Consider the following 16,070-nt stretch of genomic DNA (forward strand, 5'->3'; position numbering starts at 1 on the left):
GTGGGGAGGGGACTTCTTGAGACAGGCCACTGCTGAGGCAAATACATCCAACAAATGTCTATTACTCACCTATGTCAGGCATGGCTCCCAAAGACATTCTTACCCTTGTGAAGTGTACTTTCTAGAAGTATAACTGGAAAAAAAAGATCAGGAGTTTGCCGGATGGACAATCTAAAAACAACAACAACAACATATCTTTCAAGATTAATTATATAATTAAAAACAAGCAGGTAGGCACAGGAAATTCAAGCTCACTGTGTAATCTGGAGCTTATACAAAAACATGTCAAGAACACGTCGATATTTTCTGATTCTATATACAGAGGAGAAACTTCTGGGAACACGGCCCAGAATCCATTTACAGCTAGGGGCCACACCACGAAAAAGACACAAACTCTCATGTCTATGCAGGCCCCAGGAACACATGTGCATACACACACAGGGATGAGTCAGTTCACATGGGGACTTTGCTCTGCCTGTCCCAGTCCTGACATCTGCTTTGTGACAATGCCCCACTGCAGAAGCCAGAATACAAGGAGGAGATTGAATCCAACTGCTATCCCCAAGAGTATATTTTTTAGTTTCTTCCTGATCACAAAAGGGAGAGTAAACTTATATATGGTACTTTTTGAAGAGAGGGTATACACTAATATGTGTTCCCCTCTTTTTTTTCCCTCAAAGCAGTGATTATGCAGATTTGTTCAAATAAATTTAATTGACTGTTTCAAAGGACTCTTGAAAGAAGAAAAATCATAACATCCACTTGCCTAGAATGATCCATGACCTTGCCATTGAAAAATAGACTATTTTGATGTTTTTAAAGACACAAAGATGGGTATGTGAATGATAGCCCCTCAGTCTCTCCCTCCCTTCCTTTCTTCCTCCTTTTCTGATAATTTCTTTATTAAATGCATAGTATATGTCAAGTATTTTAAAATTAGGGAATACAGGCATCTTATACAGGAAAGAAATGAGGGGCCTATGATTCCAGATGATCACTGCTGATATTTTGGTATATCCTCTTATAGATCTTTCCCTGTACCTGTTTCTTATAGATTAATAAATATACATGCATTTTCCTTTATAGAAGCATATTGAATACTGTTTTGCAACCACTGTTTAACATTCCATGAATGGTTCAAAACAATATGTATTGATCTACAGTATGGCTTTTATGAATGACATTTTTTTGTTTTTTTTTTAAAGACACCTTATGGGGCTGGGATTGTGGCTCTGTAGTAGAGCACTCACCTAGCATGTGTGAGGCACTGAGTTTGATCCTCAGCACCACATAAAAATAAATAAATAATATAAAGCCATTGTGTCCATCTACAATTAAATTTATGTATGTATTTTTTAAAGGCACTTATTGAGGTATGATTAATAGGTAAAAATCCTGTATGTATTTAGCAAAAACCTCTTTACAAGTTTGGGTAAATATGTATCTGTATATATAATATTAAGAGAATACATTTGTGTCATCAGAAAAAGAGCCTGTTTTGCCTCTGCTTTCACACCACAACTACCCACACAACAGACTTCTGTGGCCTTAAAAGGTATGTTGATTCTCCCCATCAGCAAGCGGGTAATTAATTCTGCAACCAGGAACACAAGCTGGGCATCCTCTAATCCAATTCAATTCTCACACTAGCCGGAAAGAGTGTCAGATCCAACAGGTTGAGGGTTCAGTTCCTAACACTTGTCTTTTCTCTCTAGATGCCATCACATACCTCAGGTTATTTCACCTGTACTTTGGACCCACAGACTATACACTGGGGTTCCCACACCCCCCTCCTGGGATTCAATTAGTTTGCTTGAGCAGCTCATAGAATACAGAGAAACACACATTCCACTTTATTATAAAGGATAAGACAAAGAATAAAGGCAAAGAGTTGAATAGGAGTAGGTACAGGGATGGGGCATGAAGCTTCCATGCCCTTTCCAGGTGTACCCACCTCCATGAACCTCCACATGTTCAGCTGTCAGAAGTTCTCTGAACTTTGTGTTTTAGTCAGCCTTTTCACTGCTGTGACTAAAAAACATGACAAGAACAATTTTAGAGGAGGAAGTTCATTTGTTGCTAGAGTTTCAGAGGTCCATAGATGGCCAACTTCATTGCTCTTGGCCTGAGGTGAGGTGGAACATCTGGCTGAAGAGTGTGGTGGAGGAGGAAAGCTGCTCAGGACTTGACACCAGGAAGCAGAGAGGGACTTCTCCTCTCACCAAGGACAAAAGTCATGCCCCCACTGACCCACCTCCTCCGGCCACACCCTACCTGCCTACATTTAATCCCTATCAGGGGATTAATTCTCTGATTGGGTTTAGGCTCTCATAACCCAATCACTCCACCTCTGAACTTTCTTTTTTTTTTCTTTTTTTTTTTTTTTAAAGAGAGAGTGAGAGAGGGGAGAGAGAGAGAGAGAGAGAGATAATTTTAATATTTATTTTTTAGTTCTCGGCGGACACAACATCTTTGTTGGTATGTGGTGCTGAGGATCGAACCCGGGCCGCATGCATGCCAGGCGAGCACGCTACCGCTTGAGCCACATCCTCAGCCCCTGAACTTTCTTATATTTTCTCACACATGAGATTTTGAGGGATACCGCATATCTAAACCATAACACCTATATTTATGGTGTTGTATGTGTGTTTCTTTCTTTCTTTTTTTTTTTTTTTTTTCTTGTGGTACTGAGGATTGAACCCAGGGTCTCACACATGCTAGACAAACACTGAGATACATACAACCCCGGCGCGTTTTTTAAATTAAAAAATTTGAGACAGGATCTTGCTAAGTTGCCCAGGCTGACCTCAAACTTGTGATCCTCCTGCCTCCATTTTCTGAGTAGCTGGATTTATAGGTATGTGCCACCATGCTTGATTTCCTTTTGGGTTTTTAAGGAGATTTAAATTGCATAGGCATGTTTGAAGCACGGACAAACATGTTGAAATTTGATTGGAATAAAGGAGTATGACCTAAGGCTAAGAAACTGGGTAGGGAAACCCAGCAAGATCAATCTGCTTCAACTTTCTTCTTGGCCTTTCTGAGCAGCATTCCTCCCTCCAAATTATGGGGCAGGACCCTTCCAGAATGAGGAGGGTCTTATGACCAAGTATCAAATGAGGTAGGTCAGAAAATTATTTTATAGTTAGCTGCAGAGAAGATTAGAATTTCTATGACCTCTGCTGGGGAAAGAGTTGTAGGCTAGTAACTCTGGGGGGAAAATGTACTATGATACTATTTGATTTAATTTGAAATGTGCTGAATTACAATGATTATTTTATTTCTTTAGTTCCCCTGTTCCTCATGGGAATTGTAAACATCCGCCTGACTCTAAATCTAGAAATATCAATCCAATGTAGATGAATTAGAAAAGTTGAAAAAGTCAAGTAGATGTATATGTTAATTGAGATAATGTGAGCTGCGGAAACAAATAAACCTAGAAATCTCAAGAGCTTGAGTTTCTCATTTATGTAAAGACTCAAATGAGAGTTTCTTAATGACTGTGGGGTGGGGTTTGGACAGGGTGCTTTGCCTCACAAAGTCATTCAAAGACTAGGCCAGGAATATAACATGTGACTTCCAGATCATCCTGCTACCGGCAGTAGCCAGCAGATGAAGAAAGACAGATGGTAAGGAAGCCATACCCACCTTTTTGCAACCCATTCTCGGAAATGACTTGTGTCTTCCACTGGGAAAAATTAGTCCTGTGGTCTCATGGTGACACAGGGAGGCCTGGGAACCAAATGCCCTGCCTGAGAAGTCCCTTCCTGGCTAGGAACTACACAATGAGAAAGAAGCATGAATTTTTCACTGCAAGTGAACATATCATTTCTGCTACAATTTGTTTTCTGCTTCTGTGATATACTTTATAAAAGTAAAAGGGCTGTCAAAAAGTGAAAAATTGTTATGGACGGCATGTTTATATTCTTTCCTCTCCTGATTCATATATGGAAGCCTGAACTCTTGGGTGGGTTAGAAGGGGGACTTTTGGGGCAGTAGGTAGGTTACAGGGTGGAGCCCTCATGATGGGATTAGTACCATTATTAGAAGAAACACTGAAAGATGATGCTGTCTCCCTCTCTGCTCATAAACACGTAAGAATACAGCAAGAGGATGAAAATCAGGAGACAGGTGCTCACCAGACACTGGATCTGCTGGCCCCTTGATCTTGGATTTGTTGCCCTAACAAATACACTAATGAAGTGTGAGATTTAAAATATGGGAGCTTATAGCAAGGAGTGTAGTTCTGTAGTAGAGCAAATGGTTGGCATGTGCAAAGCCCTGGATTCAATCTCCAGCACCAAAAAGTTGAAAAGGAATAATTTTAGAAACACGGCCTAACATTGAGTGTATAGCAAATAAATCACAGCAAATTCTTAAAATTTAACTTTTGATTTTGGAATTTTAGATTTATAGTTGCAAAGATAGCAGAGAGTTCCACACATGCTTTCCCTAGCTTCTCCTAAGATTGATATCTTATATAACCATGGTACATTTGTCAAATCTAGGAAACTAACAGACGAAATACCAGTAATTAAATTACTTTACTCAAATCTCACCCATTATTTTTTCCCTTTTGTGTTCCAGGATCCAATCTGGGATACCATATTGGATATTACATTAAGCCCTTGTGTCACCTTACTTCCTTTCAACCTGTGACAGTTTCTTAGTCATTCTTTGCTTTTCATAACCCTCACATTTTTGAAGCCGCTGATGGGGAATTTTATAGAATGGCCCTCAATTTGGGTTTGTCTGATGTTTTCTTAGGATTAGATTAGGGTTATGGGTTTTAAGGGAAAATACCAGAGGAAAAGCAGATTTTCGTCAGATCTTATTTAATATCTCATTATATCAATATGATTTATTATGGTGATGTTAACTCTGATCCATTTGTTATAGTGATATCTGCAGGATATCAATTACAATACATTGCTTGGAAATGCCATTACAATACTGGTGCTAATTGTTAAGTCATATCTGGTATAAAAAATTGTGTAATGATTAGTGACTGAGATACTGAACTGTGCATTACTATTATTAGTAGTATTTTTTCCATCTGAAAGAGTTTTTTTTTTTTTTTTTTTTTTTTTTTTTTAGAGAGAGTGAGAGAGAGGGGGACAGAGAGAGAGAGAGAGAGAATTTTTAAAATATTTATTTATTTTTTCTTAGTTCTCAGCAGACACAACATCTTTGTTTGTATGTGGTGCTGAGGATCGAACCCGGGCCGCACGCACGCCAGGCGAGCGCGCTACCGCTTGAGCCACATCCCCAGCCTGAGTTTTTTGTTTTTATTGAGTTAGAATGTTGCCCATTTAAAGCCATCTCTGAAAGAGATTTTGTGCTGCAGCTTAAGGAGAAATAGTACCCAGACTATTCTGAACTCTGCATTTTAAAGAGATGCTATTGCACTAGATCTGAAATAGTTCCTATTGCACTAGATCAGCTACTCGGAATACTGAGGCAGGAGGACTAGACTGGACAACTTAGTGGGATCTTGTCTCAAAATAAAATGAGTATAATGTATTTTGATATGTCATATACACATGGAGTATAACTTCCCATCTTTGTGGTTGTCCATGATGTGGATATAAGAGGATTTATTATGTATTTCAAAAGTGAGCCAGGAATGGTAGCATACACCTATAATCCAAGCTATTCAAGAGGCTGAGGCAGGAGAATCATAAGTTCAAGGCCAGCCCAGGCAACTTAAGTGTCTCAAAATAAAAAAGGACTGAGGACATAGCTCCATGATAAATCACTTCCCAGTGTGTACAAGGCCCTGTGTTCAATTCCTAATACCCCTGCACCCCAAAATATAATATTATTTAGAAAAATGAATTTATATTCAATTTTCTAGGAATGTGGCCCACCGTGCAATTAGGTACCTTGATTTTAATTTATTTTGGGGGAGTATTGGGGATTGAACCCAGGGGCACTCAACCACTGAGTCACATCCCCAGCCCTATTTTGTATTTTATTTAGAGACAGGGTCTCACTGAGTTGCTTTGTGCCTCGCTTTTGCTGAGGCTGGCTTTGAACTTTAGAGACATAAAGAGAATATGATAAAATAGTTGTGGCTACTCATAAGAGAAAATTCCCAAATAACATTGGCTATGAGTAAATGCAAATTTATTTCTCTTTCACATAAAAGCCTAGAGAGAGAGATAACCCCAACTTCCCCAGCAACATGTGTGCGTGTATGTGTACACACACATATGTATGCATGTATATAATAATTTCTTCAAATTGCATATATACATCCATGCATAAATACATATACCTACATAAAAATACAGAAATAAGAACCATGTACTGTTTAAGCAGTTTCCTTCTGTAATTCTGGAGTTTGAGAATTTACCATGGTTACGTACCTTGGAGCCCCAAAGGCTAGAACTGGATTGAAAATTCTATACATCTATGTTAGCTGCATGAACTTCAGTCTGTTTCTACTCATAACAAAGGGAGAATAATACCTGAGTGCTGATATGAGGACCAGTTAGAGGGAAGCACACTGCCTTTGGATCACCCAAGGAAGACTGACTTTAAAATCCTTATAAGGTCACTCCATCCAGATCTTGAAGCAGCATTTCTTTTTTTTTTGCCAGGGAAAGTCAGGAATCAGGCCAAGGGGAGAAGGTGACTTTTATTATATATTCTAAAGATACTCAGTCACATGCTTTTCCACATTTCCTCATTTCCTCCCCAGCCCCATAATACTGGGGATTGAACCAGTGGCCTTGCTCATGCTAGGCAAGTACTCTACCACTGAGCGACATCCCCACCCTGCCCATTTTTTTTTTTTTTTTTGGAGACAGGGTCTTGCTAAGTTGGGCTGGCCTCAAACTTTTGATCCTCTTTCCTTGACCTCCCAAGTAGATGGGATTACTGGCATGCATCACTATGCCCAGCTTTCAGACTTCTGCATTTCTTAGTGTCATAAACTTTACTATTCCAGGAAGAAGGAAGGTCTTTCAAGATCTATGATATGGGAAACTTTTAGAAGGAAAAGTGGCACTGTGCCTTCTAAGGGCTGCTTGATACCATATACTACATATACATATATGATTATAGTTATGTAGCTACATAGGGATCCAGCATGACATGACTGTCATGGTCGTAACTACCATTTTGCCTGTCAGGTGACCCCTAGCAGGAACAAAGTCTTTATGATGGTCAGCTCAGCATGCTAATAGTTTTTGGGAAAGCTCAGGTACACTCTGGTTATGGGCAACCTTTGTGTAGCAAAGCACATAAACCCTTTGCACCAACATCAGGGTGCAGGGATTCTCCTTTGCTGTTGTCACCTAAGTCATGTTTCCATCTGTAAGCCCCTAACAAACTGCATTTTATGCAGTCCTGAATTTGTCTACATTTTTTTTTTTTTTGCTCTCTTTGCACTTTCTGTCTTGATGGACAGTTCTCACACGCTGGGTTTCCCCGAAATAGCCCTATTCCAAATATATACATACATATATGTATATATTATATATGTGTTTATTTTAAATAACAAAATATTATTGCCACTCATATTTATGCTAAAAGTGATTAGTAATCAGGCATGTTAGCTGTAATCCTAGCAATTCAGAAGCCTTGGCAAGATGATAAAAAGTTCAAGGCCAGCCTCTATAATTTAGCAAAAAATTCCTATGTCAAAATAAAAAATAAAAAAACTTTGGGATATAGCTCAGTGGTAAAGCACCCCTGGGTTCAACCCCCAGCACCTGTCCCCAATGTGATTAGATATAACTATTTCCTAAATGAATTACTTATGTAACAGAAGGGCAAGATGATCAGGTGAATCCCTTATGATGTCATTATTCCTTTGCCGAGGAAGAGTGTTGTTTGGGTGAATCAATAGTAAAACAGGAAAGAAGAAAAGGGAGGGTTGAATAGAGAAGATGATGAGAGAATAGAATTGTTTTCAGAACAGAGACCTGGGCAGAGATGTACACAGAACATCATGGATGACAGTTTTTGCAATTTTTAAAAAGACTTAATTTAAAGATTCTGCTTTATTCAGTGTGGTGGGTCTCTCAACTCCATTGTCACCTGATCTTCTGAAATACTAATGCATTCATGTTCCTATAATTTCCTTGCTATCTCCCTCAAAAAACAAAACAAAACAAAACCAAAAAGCCAAGTTTCTGTGAGCTGGCCTCTTTTGCCCATTTCCTGCTTACACATATTTAGGTGCTTCCTTAGTCCCACAGAACAAGAACTTTTAGTCTATTTTCTCCTGTTATTTCTTTGGCATGGAATGACGTCTCTCTGTAGGTTGCTATTTCTCTGATGTTATCTCCAGGAACTACCATCATATCCTTCATCTGAATGCTGTTCTCTGGTCCCCAGTTCTATGCATATCTCTATTTTATTTTTTTTATCCTATTCTATATAATTTCATGTTAGTGGATAGATCTGTCTCCTATCCCCATAGTGCTATTTGGTCTTCTTAGTCTATTCCCTAGCACAGCATGGCACCCAAGAAATGTTTATGTGGTTGAAATGAGCCCACATTTGGTTACCTCTGAGCCAATGACTTCTGCCACTTACATGGGGCTCAGAAACCCTTAAAATCAGCATGCTAACAAGTGCCTCCAGAGTATGAATACGTTTTGCAGAGTCTGAAGAGTATCAGGTCAACATTATTCATCTTGGGTTAAGGCTCCAAATCTGGACTAATCCAGATTCATGAGAGGAGAAAGGAAAAAAATCGAGGGAAACAAATACTCTAACTCGCTCTGGTGAGATGTGGACCTGTAGACGACACACCAGGCCGCCAGGCTGAGCCAGGGTAGGATCCCATGCTCCTTGCCACTGCTACCCACCCTATACGTGACCTTGGTTTTCAGGTGCACACCATCCACGTGGGTGTCACACCCGCGCCGGGTGGCCTGGGGAACGTCACCAAACATCTCTGACCAGATCCCTATAGCAGCAGCAGCAGTAGTAGCAGCGCGACCGGTTGGGGTGGGCGTCACCAAGCCATGGCCACACTTTTCCCCGGGACAAAACCGCGGCGGAACCTCGGAGGGGAAGCCCTCGGGGTACCGGTGCGAAGTCCAGAGTCCCGGAAACCCCGAGGCAAGGAGGGGCGGGGAGGGATTAATCCATTTCTCCAGAGTTGCGCAAGAGCCCGGGCGGGCGGCTGGGGGTGGGACCACCAGGGCGGGCGTCCCAGCCAGCGTCCCGCGCTCACACCCACCCTGCAGCGTCCGAATCAAAAGTGAAAGGAGCCTGATCGACCCTGGAAAGGCGTCGGGGGAAGGTGGCCGCCTGTCTCCTAATCGCCTGGGCCCAGCAGCCGCTTTGTGACTTCACGCGTTTCGCAACAAGCCCGGGCCACCCGCGCCCCACCCACCCCGGCCCGGCCGCCTTGCAGCCTGCCACCTCTCTTGGCTCTTCGCGCTTCTCTCCCTCCCCGGCTTGCCCAGGCCTTCCCGGAGCCTCGGGTCCCGCCACGAGTCGCATTCCGAGAAGTGGCCGCCGTCTAGCTGATTGGCAAGTGCGCGGCCGCCGCCTCCACGCAGCCCAGAGCAACCCGGCGTCCCGCCCCGCTGAGCGCTGCACCCCCTCGGCGGCCGCGCCGCGATGCTGTGCTTTCTGAAGGGGATGGCCTTTGTCCCCTTCCTCCTGGTGACCTGGTCGTCCGCTGCCTTCATCATCTCCTACGTGGTCGCTGTGCTCTCCGGGCACGTCAACCCCTTTCTCCCCTACATCAGGTGAGGAGCAGGGTGGACGACAGCGGTCAGGGAGCAGACAGAGGGTCCCCAGGGCAGCGCTGCTGGTGGGGAGGGAAGATGGCCAGTCCACACCCAGCTGGGGGCATCTTGAGGTCGATGTGAACCAGAAGGTGGCAACTCCGGCAATGCCTAGGGAGGCAGGGGTGCTGCGCTGAACGGTCTGTCTGTACCCTGAGCACTGAACACAGTGGCATCAGGATGGGGGTTCAGAACCGAACAGACCATAGAACTTTTAGTCGGGGTATGGAACGGAATTGTGATAAAAGGCTTCTCTGGTGAGACTGAAAGAAAGATAGGTCTTGACTGATGTCCTTTATTTTAAAAGGTAGATGCAGGTGTGCGCACACGTATTTCTCTTCTGCTTGCGGACATCTCTCGAAATGGATATCTAGCCTCCTTTTCCATGCCCCTCCCCCTAAAAACTGGAGGTTTAAATAGATAATGAAACATCAGTATGACACTGATGTCAATCCGTGCTAATAAATGATAGAAGAAACAATTCACATCCAGATCCGTGCCCTGCCCACAGCCACAAGATGCTGACTCCAGATCCCTGGGAGTCTGGTTCAAGTTCCCTTGGGAATTTAAGCCTAACTCTGTTTTAAGACTCCTCTGGACACCGGACGACCGAAGTTAAAGCCCGCAAATTGTCAACTCTTAACATCGCTTGCATTATTTTGCCATTTTATTTTTCCTGTATTTTGGCTTCCACCTTTCCTGAGGATCAGTGCCAGGGACACAGGGACAGTGGCTTGGTCCTCTTTTTTATCTATTTATTTATTTATTTATTTTGAGAGAGAGAGAGAGAGAGAGAGAGAGAGAGAGAGAGAGAGAGAGAATTATTTATTTATTTAGTTTTCGGCGGACACAACATCTTTGTTTGTATGTGGTGCTGAGGATTGAACCCGGGGCCGCACGCATGCCAGGCGAGCGCGCTACCGCTTGAGCCACATCCCCAGCCCCGCTTGGTCCTCTTTATATGGCTTGGAGCTCTGTACCCGAAAGAGTAGGCATTCCTTAACCATTAATATGATTCATCCTTATTTAAGTGGTGTGACCCCACTGGATCTGTGTTGATTAGTGAAGGGAAAACAAATTTGAGGACAGCCAAGATCTTATTATTACTTTAGGATAGAGAGGGCCTCTCCTTCTTTGTATCGTTTCTGTCTGGTAAACAATATTATATGTGTTTTTTTGTTTGGTTGATTTTTTGTTTTGTTTTTGTTTTTATGGAGAGGAAGGGGGAGACAGGTGAGACAAGAGAGGACTAGGGTCTAAAGAAAGATACAAGGAATATACAGACAGGTAGAATGGTGCACAGCAGTAAATCTCTAGGGTTGGTCATGGTATTGCCTTGCAAGAAGAAATGTTCTAAAGATTTAGGAGACCCCCCCCTCCCCAAGCTAGTCTTGTGCCCTGGAAGAAACCTGGGCTGGATTTTTCATGGCACCTCTCAGTCCCAAGTGTTACCATCTCCCTTCTCTCATTTCTGAGACAGAATAGATTCCCTTCAACTTGCAAAAAAATGAAGAGCTGTTAAAATATCTGTGTTTGTCCTGAGTCTGAATATGAATAATATGATATGCACATGGGCCTGGCCATGTGTAGTTATGACTAACATCACCTCAAGGTAAACTCGGGGACAATCAGAAATGAGGAAATAAGGTGACAAAGTGAAATATTTGTGAGATGCTCATTCCAATTAAGGGGTTTAAAATTTAACAAGGAAAAAGGCCTACAGGAAAAGCAGAATTTTAGGAGAAAAAGGCAAGAGATGGTCCCCTTACTGCCAGGAGCCATCAGCCAACAACAAAGTGTACCAACTGTGCCCATGTCTGTCTGGGGAGTTTGGGTTGTTTGCTGTCTGCTTATGTGAGCAGCTGGAGCATTGGCTTGCCCTGCCCCTTCTGGAAAACTTAATTGAAACAAGGACAAAATGCAGATAGGAACCAGACATCAAGAAACCATGGTGTAACATATTTATTCACCAACCCAGAATTTTTTTTTACCTTATCTCTTCTCCCTAAACCCCACGACCCCCTCAGCTCTCTCCCAACCTTCCTTATCTGTTATCACTGATCTTATGGCTTCTTCCTCCTCCTTTCCTCTACCCCCACTCCTTATACTTCCATCCAACCATGCTTTGCACTGGCTGACTGCCAGAATGTTCTTACTCCAGATAGTGCCAGGCATTATCCTTTACCTCCTCCTTTGTTCACATATTATCATCTTAGTGAGATCTGTTCTGATCACCCTGTTTAAAATTGCACCCTACATTCCTGATCCCCCATATGGTCTTATTTTTCACCGTAGCCCCTATCACCTGCTAAGAAATTATGTGCTTTAACTTATTTATTGTGTTTATTATCTGCCTTTCCTCACTAGGATGTAAGATCCTTGAAAAGATCCTCAGTATGTGTGAAGTTACATTTCTTGAGCTCTCTACTCATCCTTGGTCAGTGCAGATCCCTGGGAAGCTCAATAAAGCCATTCAGTTTGGTGGTTGGTCAGAGATTAGAGATTCTCAGGGGGAGTCCCCTTTCCCATGCTAAAATTGTTCAGCCAAACCCATGCTCTGATGTTTAAATAAGAGTAAAAACCACAAGAAGAGGGACTGGGGATGTAACTCAGTGATAGAGCGCTTGCCCAGCATGTGTGAGGCACGGAGTTTGATTCTCAGCCTCACATATAAATAATAAAGATCCATTGACAACTGAAAATAATATTTTTTAAAAAAGCACAAGAAGATCTCTTTCCAGAATGACATTCAAAGTCAGCTTCCTTATCAGGTATTTTTCTCCAAATAACATTGTTATTCTTCAGTACATTGGATAAATCGGCAAATGACTTTTTGACACAGAAAGATGTTCAATTTCATGAAAAGAAACAAAAAATTCAAATTGAAACTCATTGAAGCCTTTTTTCACCAACTGGACTGGCAGAAAATGCAAATGTCTGATAACACTACTGGTGAGACTTTGGGAAAACAGACTATCTCTTATATTGCTTTTGGGAATGTAAATTGATTTTAATCTCTGTAGAGGGACTTTAGCAAAAATCTATGGAGATGATATACACATACACATCCTTTGATGCAACAGCCCCTCTTTTGGAAATTTATCCTGCAGGGATACCTGCGCATCTGAAGAATGGCATTTCTACAAGGTTGTTCACAACACTGATTACATTTATTTATTTTTTAATTTATTTTTACAGGGCTGGGGATTGAACCTAGGGCCTCATGCATACTAGGCAAGTGCTCTGCCACTGGGCTACACACTCAGTCCAACACTGCTTTTAATAATGACAGACTGGAAGCCATGCAAATGTCCATAATAGAGAACTGACTAAATAAATACAGATTATCCAAAAATTACAATACCTCAAGTGAAATCTCTTGCTATTTAGTAGATTCACTTTAAATTTATGTGCTGATATGAAAAAAAATCTCCAAGATATAATCGTTAAATGGAAAGAAGTCAGATGCAGAACAAAATATTCTACCATTAGTCAGGAAAAAGGGGAAGAAAAATAATATGTGGTGTGTGTGTGTGTGTGTGTGTGTGTGTTAGCTTGTATAAAGAGACTGATAAGGATTGGGGTTGTAGCTCAGCAGTAGAGTGCATGCTTATCATGTACCAGGCCCTGGGTTTAATCCCTAGTACCAAAAATTAAAAAATAAAGAGACTAATAAAAGTGGTTTACTTGTGTGTGATGGAAGGTAGAAAAGATCAGTAAGATATTGTAAGGTGATTATAAGGCTTTTCCCACCATCTCTTTGGGTATATATTCATTTTTCAGTCAAATGGATGGGTTTCCTATCAGAAAATTAAAAACACGGGATTCAAATACCCACTAAATTTAACAAATTAGAATAGCAAAAAGTGATATTTCTGTGTGCATTATGAAATTACTAATGCTAGGATGTCAAAATCAAGGGCAAATAAAAGTCAACCTTAAAAGATTAGTTTAGATTTTTACAAGGCCACACCCACATTCTGAAGCACAATCATGCTTAATTTTTATTTATTTATTTTTTTGAGAGAGAGAGAGAGAGAGAGAGAGAGAGAGAGAGAGAGAGAGAGAATTTTTTAATATTTATTAGTTCTCGGCGGACACAACATCTTTGTATGTGGTGCTGAGGATCGAACCCGGGCCGCACGCATGCCAGGCGAGCGCGCTACCGCTTGAGCCACATCCCCAGCCCAATGCTTAATTTTTAATAACCAAATCCTCTGTAAACAAATCCCTTGGGCTATCTAGTATCAACTCACCAATTTCCTGCTGGTAGACCACTCTGTTATCTTCTTTGCCCCGTTTCTCTTTCTGTGACCCTTTATTCTTAAAGTTTTGCCACTTCTAGATCCTAGCTTTGCTTTTTATTAGTACTTGTCTCCCTTCTTCTGCAAGTATGGCTTTGCTGGATGATTGTGGTCTGTTGGTGTTGTTCTTCCTCTTGACCACAATCTTTGCTCAGTAATTGATAGAAGAAAACTGGGCCACTTAAAATTAAGCCATTTTAAAGGAGGACCAAAATTACAAGGTAGATGAAGGAAAAGAGGTCAGGCCTTTGACTTCAAAACAGAAACTAGAAATGAGGAAAGCAACTTTATAAATTAGTACTTTGTTAACGATCACATAATGTATCATTACAATTATGCACTAATTCTAATAATTAAGAAATAATTCAGACACTGTTTTTTTAAGGGAATGATGAACAAATTTTTCATTATTGTTTAAGGACTGCATGATATAAAGTCCTTTTTTGTCATTTGGCTTTTGAAGGGGGGATAAGAAGTTGTTCATTTTTTGCAAAAATATTTGAAGACTTCAACTTTTTTCAATAGCCATCCTTAATATAATTCTTAAGGATATTGCATATTGTTTGTCATGAAAAATATGGTTCAAGAGGGTAGAAATTTGGAGTTTACTCTTGGATCTCCTGTGTTGACATATGTAGTTTCTGACGTATGGTAGCTACATAGTGAATATTGGTTGAATGTTGATCAACATAGGCCTGCTTTATTAATCTGGTCAGTTTCCTCCTCTTCAATTGTCAGATGATTCTGTTGATTTGGTTGTGATTCCAGTCCTCCTCCCACATCACTTTGCTGACTTCTGAAATTTTTCATGTTTTATGAGATTTTCAATCTCATTTTGCAGTCTTTTTGTATCATTGAATATTTACAAAATTGATATTCACTCCCAGAGGGAACATAATGTAGAGGTTAGGAGCAAGAGCTTTGAAGAAGACAAATTGGTTAGAATATAGCTCCAGCTGGTGCTCCAGCCGCAGAAAGTAAGACAAGTGACTTAACTTCTCCAACAGGAGAAATTACTTGACTTCTCCATAGATTAATAACAGCACCTAATAACAAATTCATGTATGAACTTAAAACTCATTAACATAATAAATTCTCTATAAGTATTTTCTATTAGTATTATCACTTTGATTGTAACTGTGTGATTTAATCCACAGCAACTATTGATCCCTCAATGCAGAAAGAGAATTGTAATTTATGAAAAAGTTCAGTGGAATAATAATTAGGGAAGACTCAAAAGAAACAAGTTGTCTTCAAATTATAGTTGGTCTATTTAGTAGTGGATCTGACAAAAGCAAAGATTCAGAAAAATTGATTAAAACAAACAAATCCTTCATTTAAGTTGCTGCAAGAGTATCTTTAATACTTCCCTCCACTTTAAAGAAAACAAATCTGGAAATGAGATGATTCCAAGAAGAGAGGTGGTTTATATACCAGGAAGACAGCTTTTTTTTGACAGCTTTGCTTTTTATTAGTACTTGTCTCCCTTCTTCTGCAAGTACAAGTAGCAAACTTTAAGAGTAAGGGTCACAGAACATTGAGGATGAAAGAGACACAGGGCAAAGAAGTCAGCAGAGTGGTCTACCAGCAGGAAATTGCTAAGTTGATACCAGATAGCCTAAGGGATTTGGTTACAGAGGATTTGGTTATTAATTATTAGAATTAGTGCATAATTGTGATTGTACATTATGTGATCGTTAACAAAATACTAATTTATATACCTGTGCTCTTGTAATGGCCTTGGACCGCATCAACTGGTGAAAAAAATGAATGTACATTTACATGCTTTAAGTTAAAACATTTGTGCTGTATTAGTATCCATATAATTTTTGATGACTTCCGCTTAAAAACAACTTTTTTGATGACTGAGATTACACCGAATTTCTGGGAGTGGTGATTGTTGCTTTCCTCTGTAACTGTCACAGTGGAGAATAAATATTCAGATAGTGAGGTCACTGTGCCTAAAATCACTATTCTGACATGTGTTAATGACATCTTTAATCTTTAT

General features: G+C 40.7%; 1 protein-coding gene across 2 annotated transcripts in view; it reads left to right on the forward strand.

The window, feature by feature from the left end:
* The first annotated feature begins 8,988 nt into the window (after window positions 1–8,988).
* Window positions 8,989–16,070, forward strand: part of DRAM1 (DNA damage regulated autophagy modulator 1) — a 44,268-nt gene continuing 37,186 nt past the window's right edge. For both annotated transcript variants that reach the window (XR_014024018.1, XM_081309498.1), the window contains exon 1: window positions 8,989–9,719. Coding sequence is in view for 1 of the 2 variants with exons in the window: in XM_081309498.1 (XP_081165624.1) it covers window positions 9,589–9,719 (131 nt within the window). In the remaining variant the exon portion in view is untranslated. The remainder of the gene's footprint in view (window positions 9,720–16,070) is intronic.

This window comes from Spermophilus citellus (genome assembly GCF_964194105.1).
Source record: "Spermophilus citellus genome assembly, chromosome: 10".
Taxonomy (NCBI): Eukaryota; Metazoa; Chordata; class Mammalia; order Rodentia; family Sciuridae; genus Spermophilus; species Spermophilus citellus.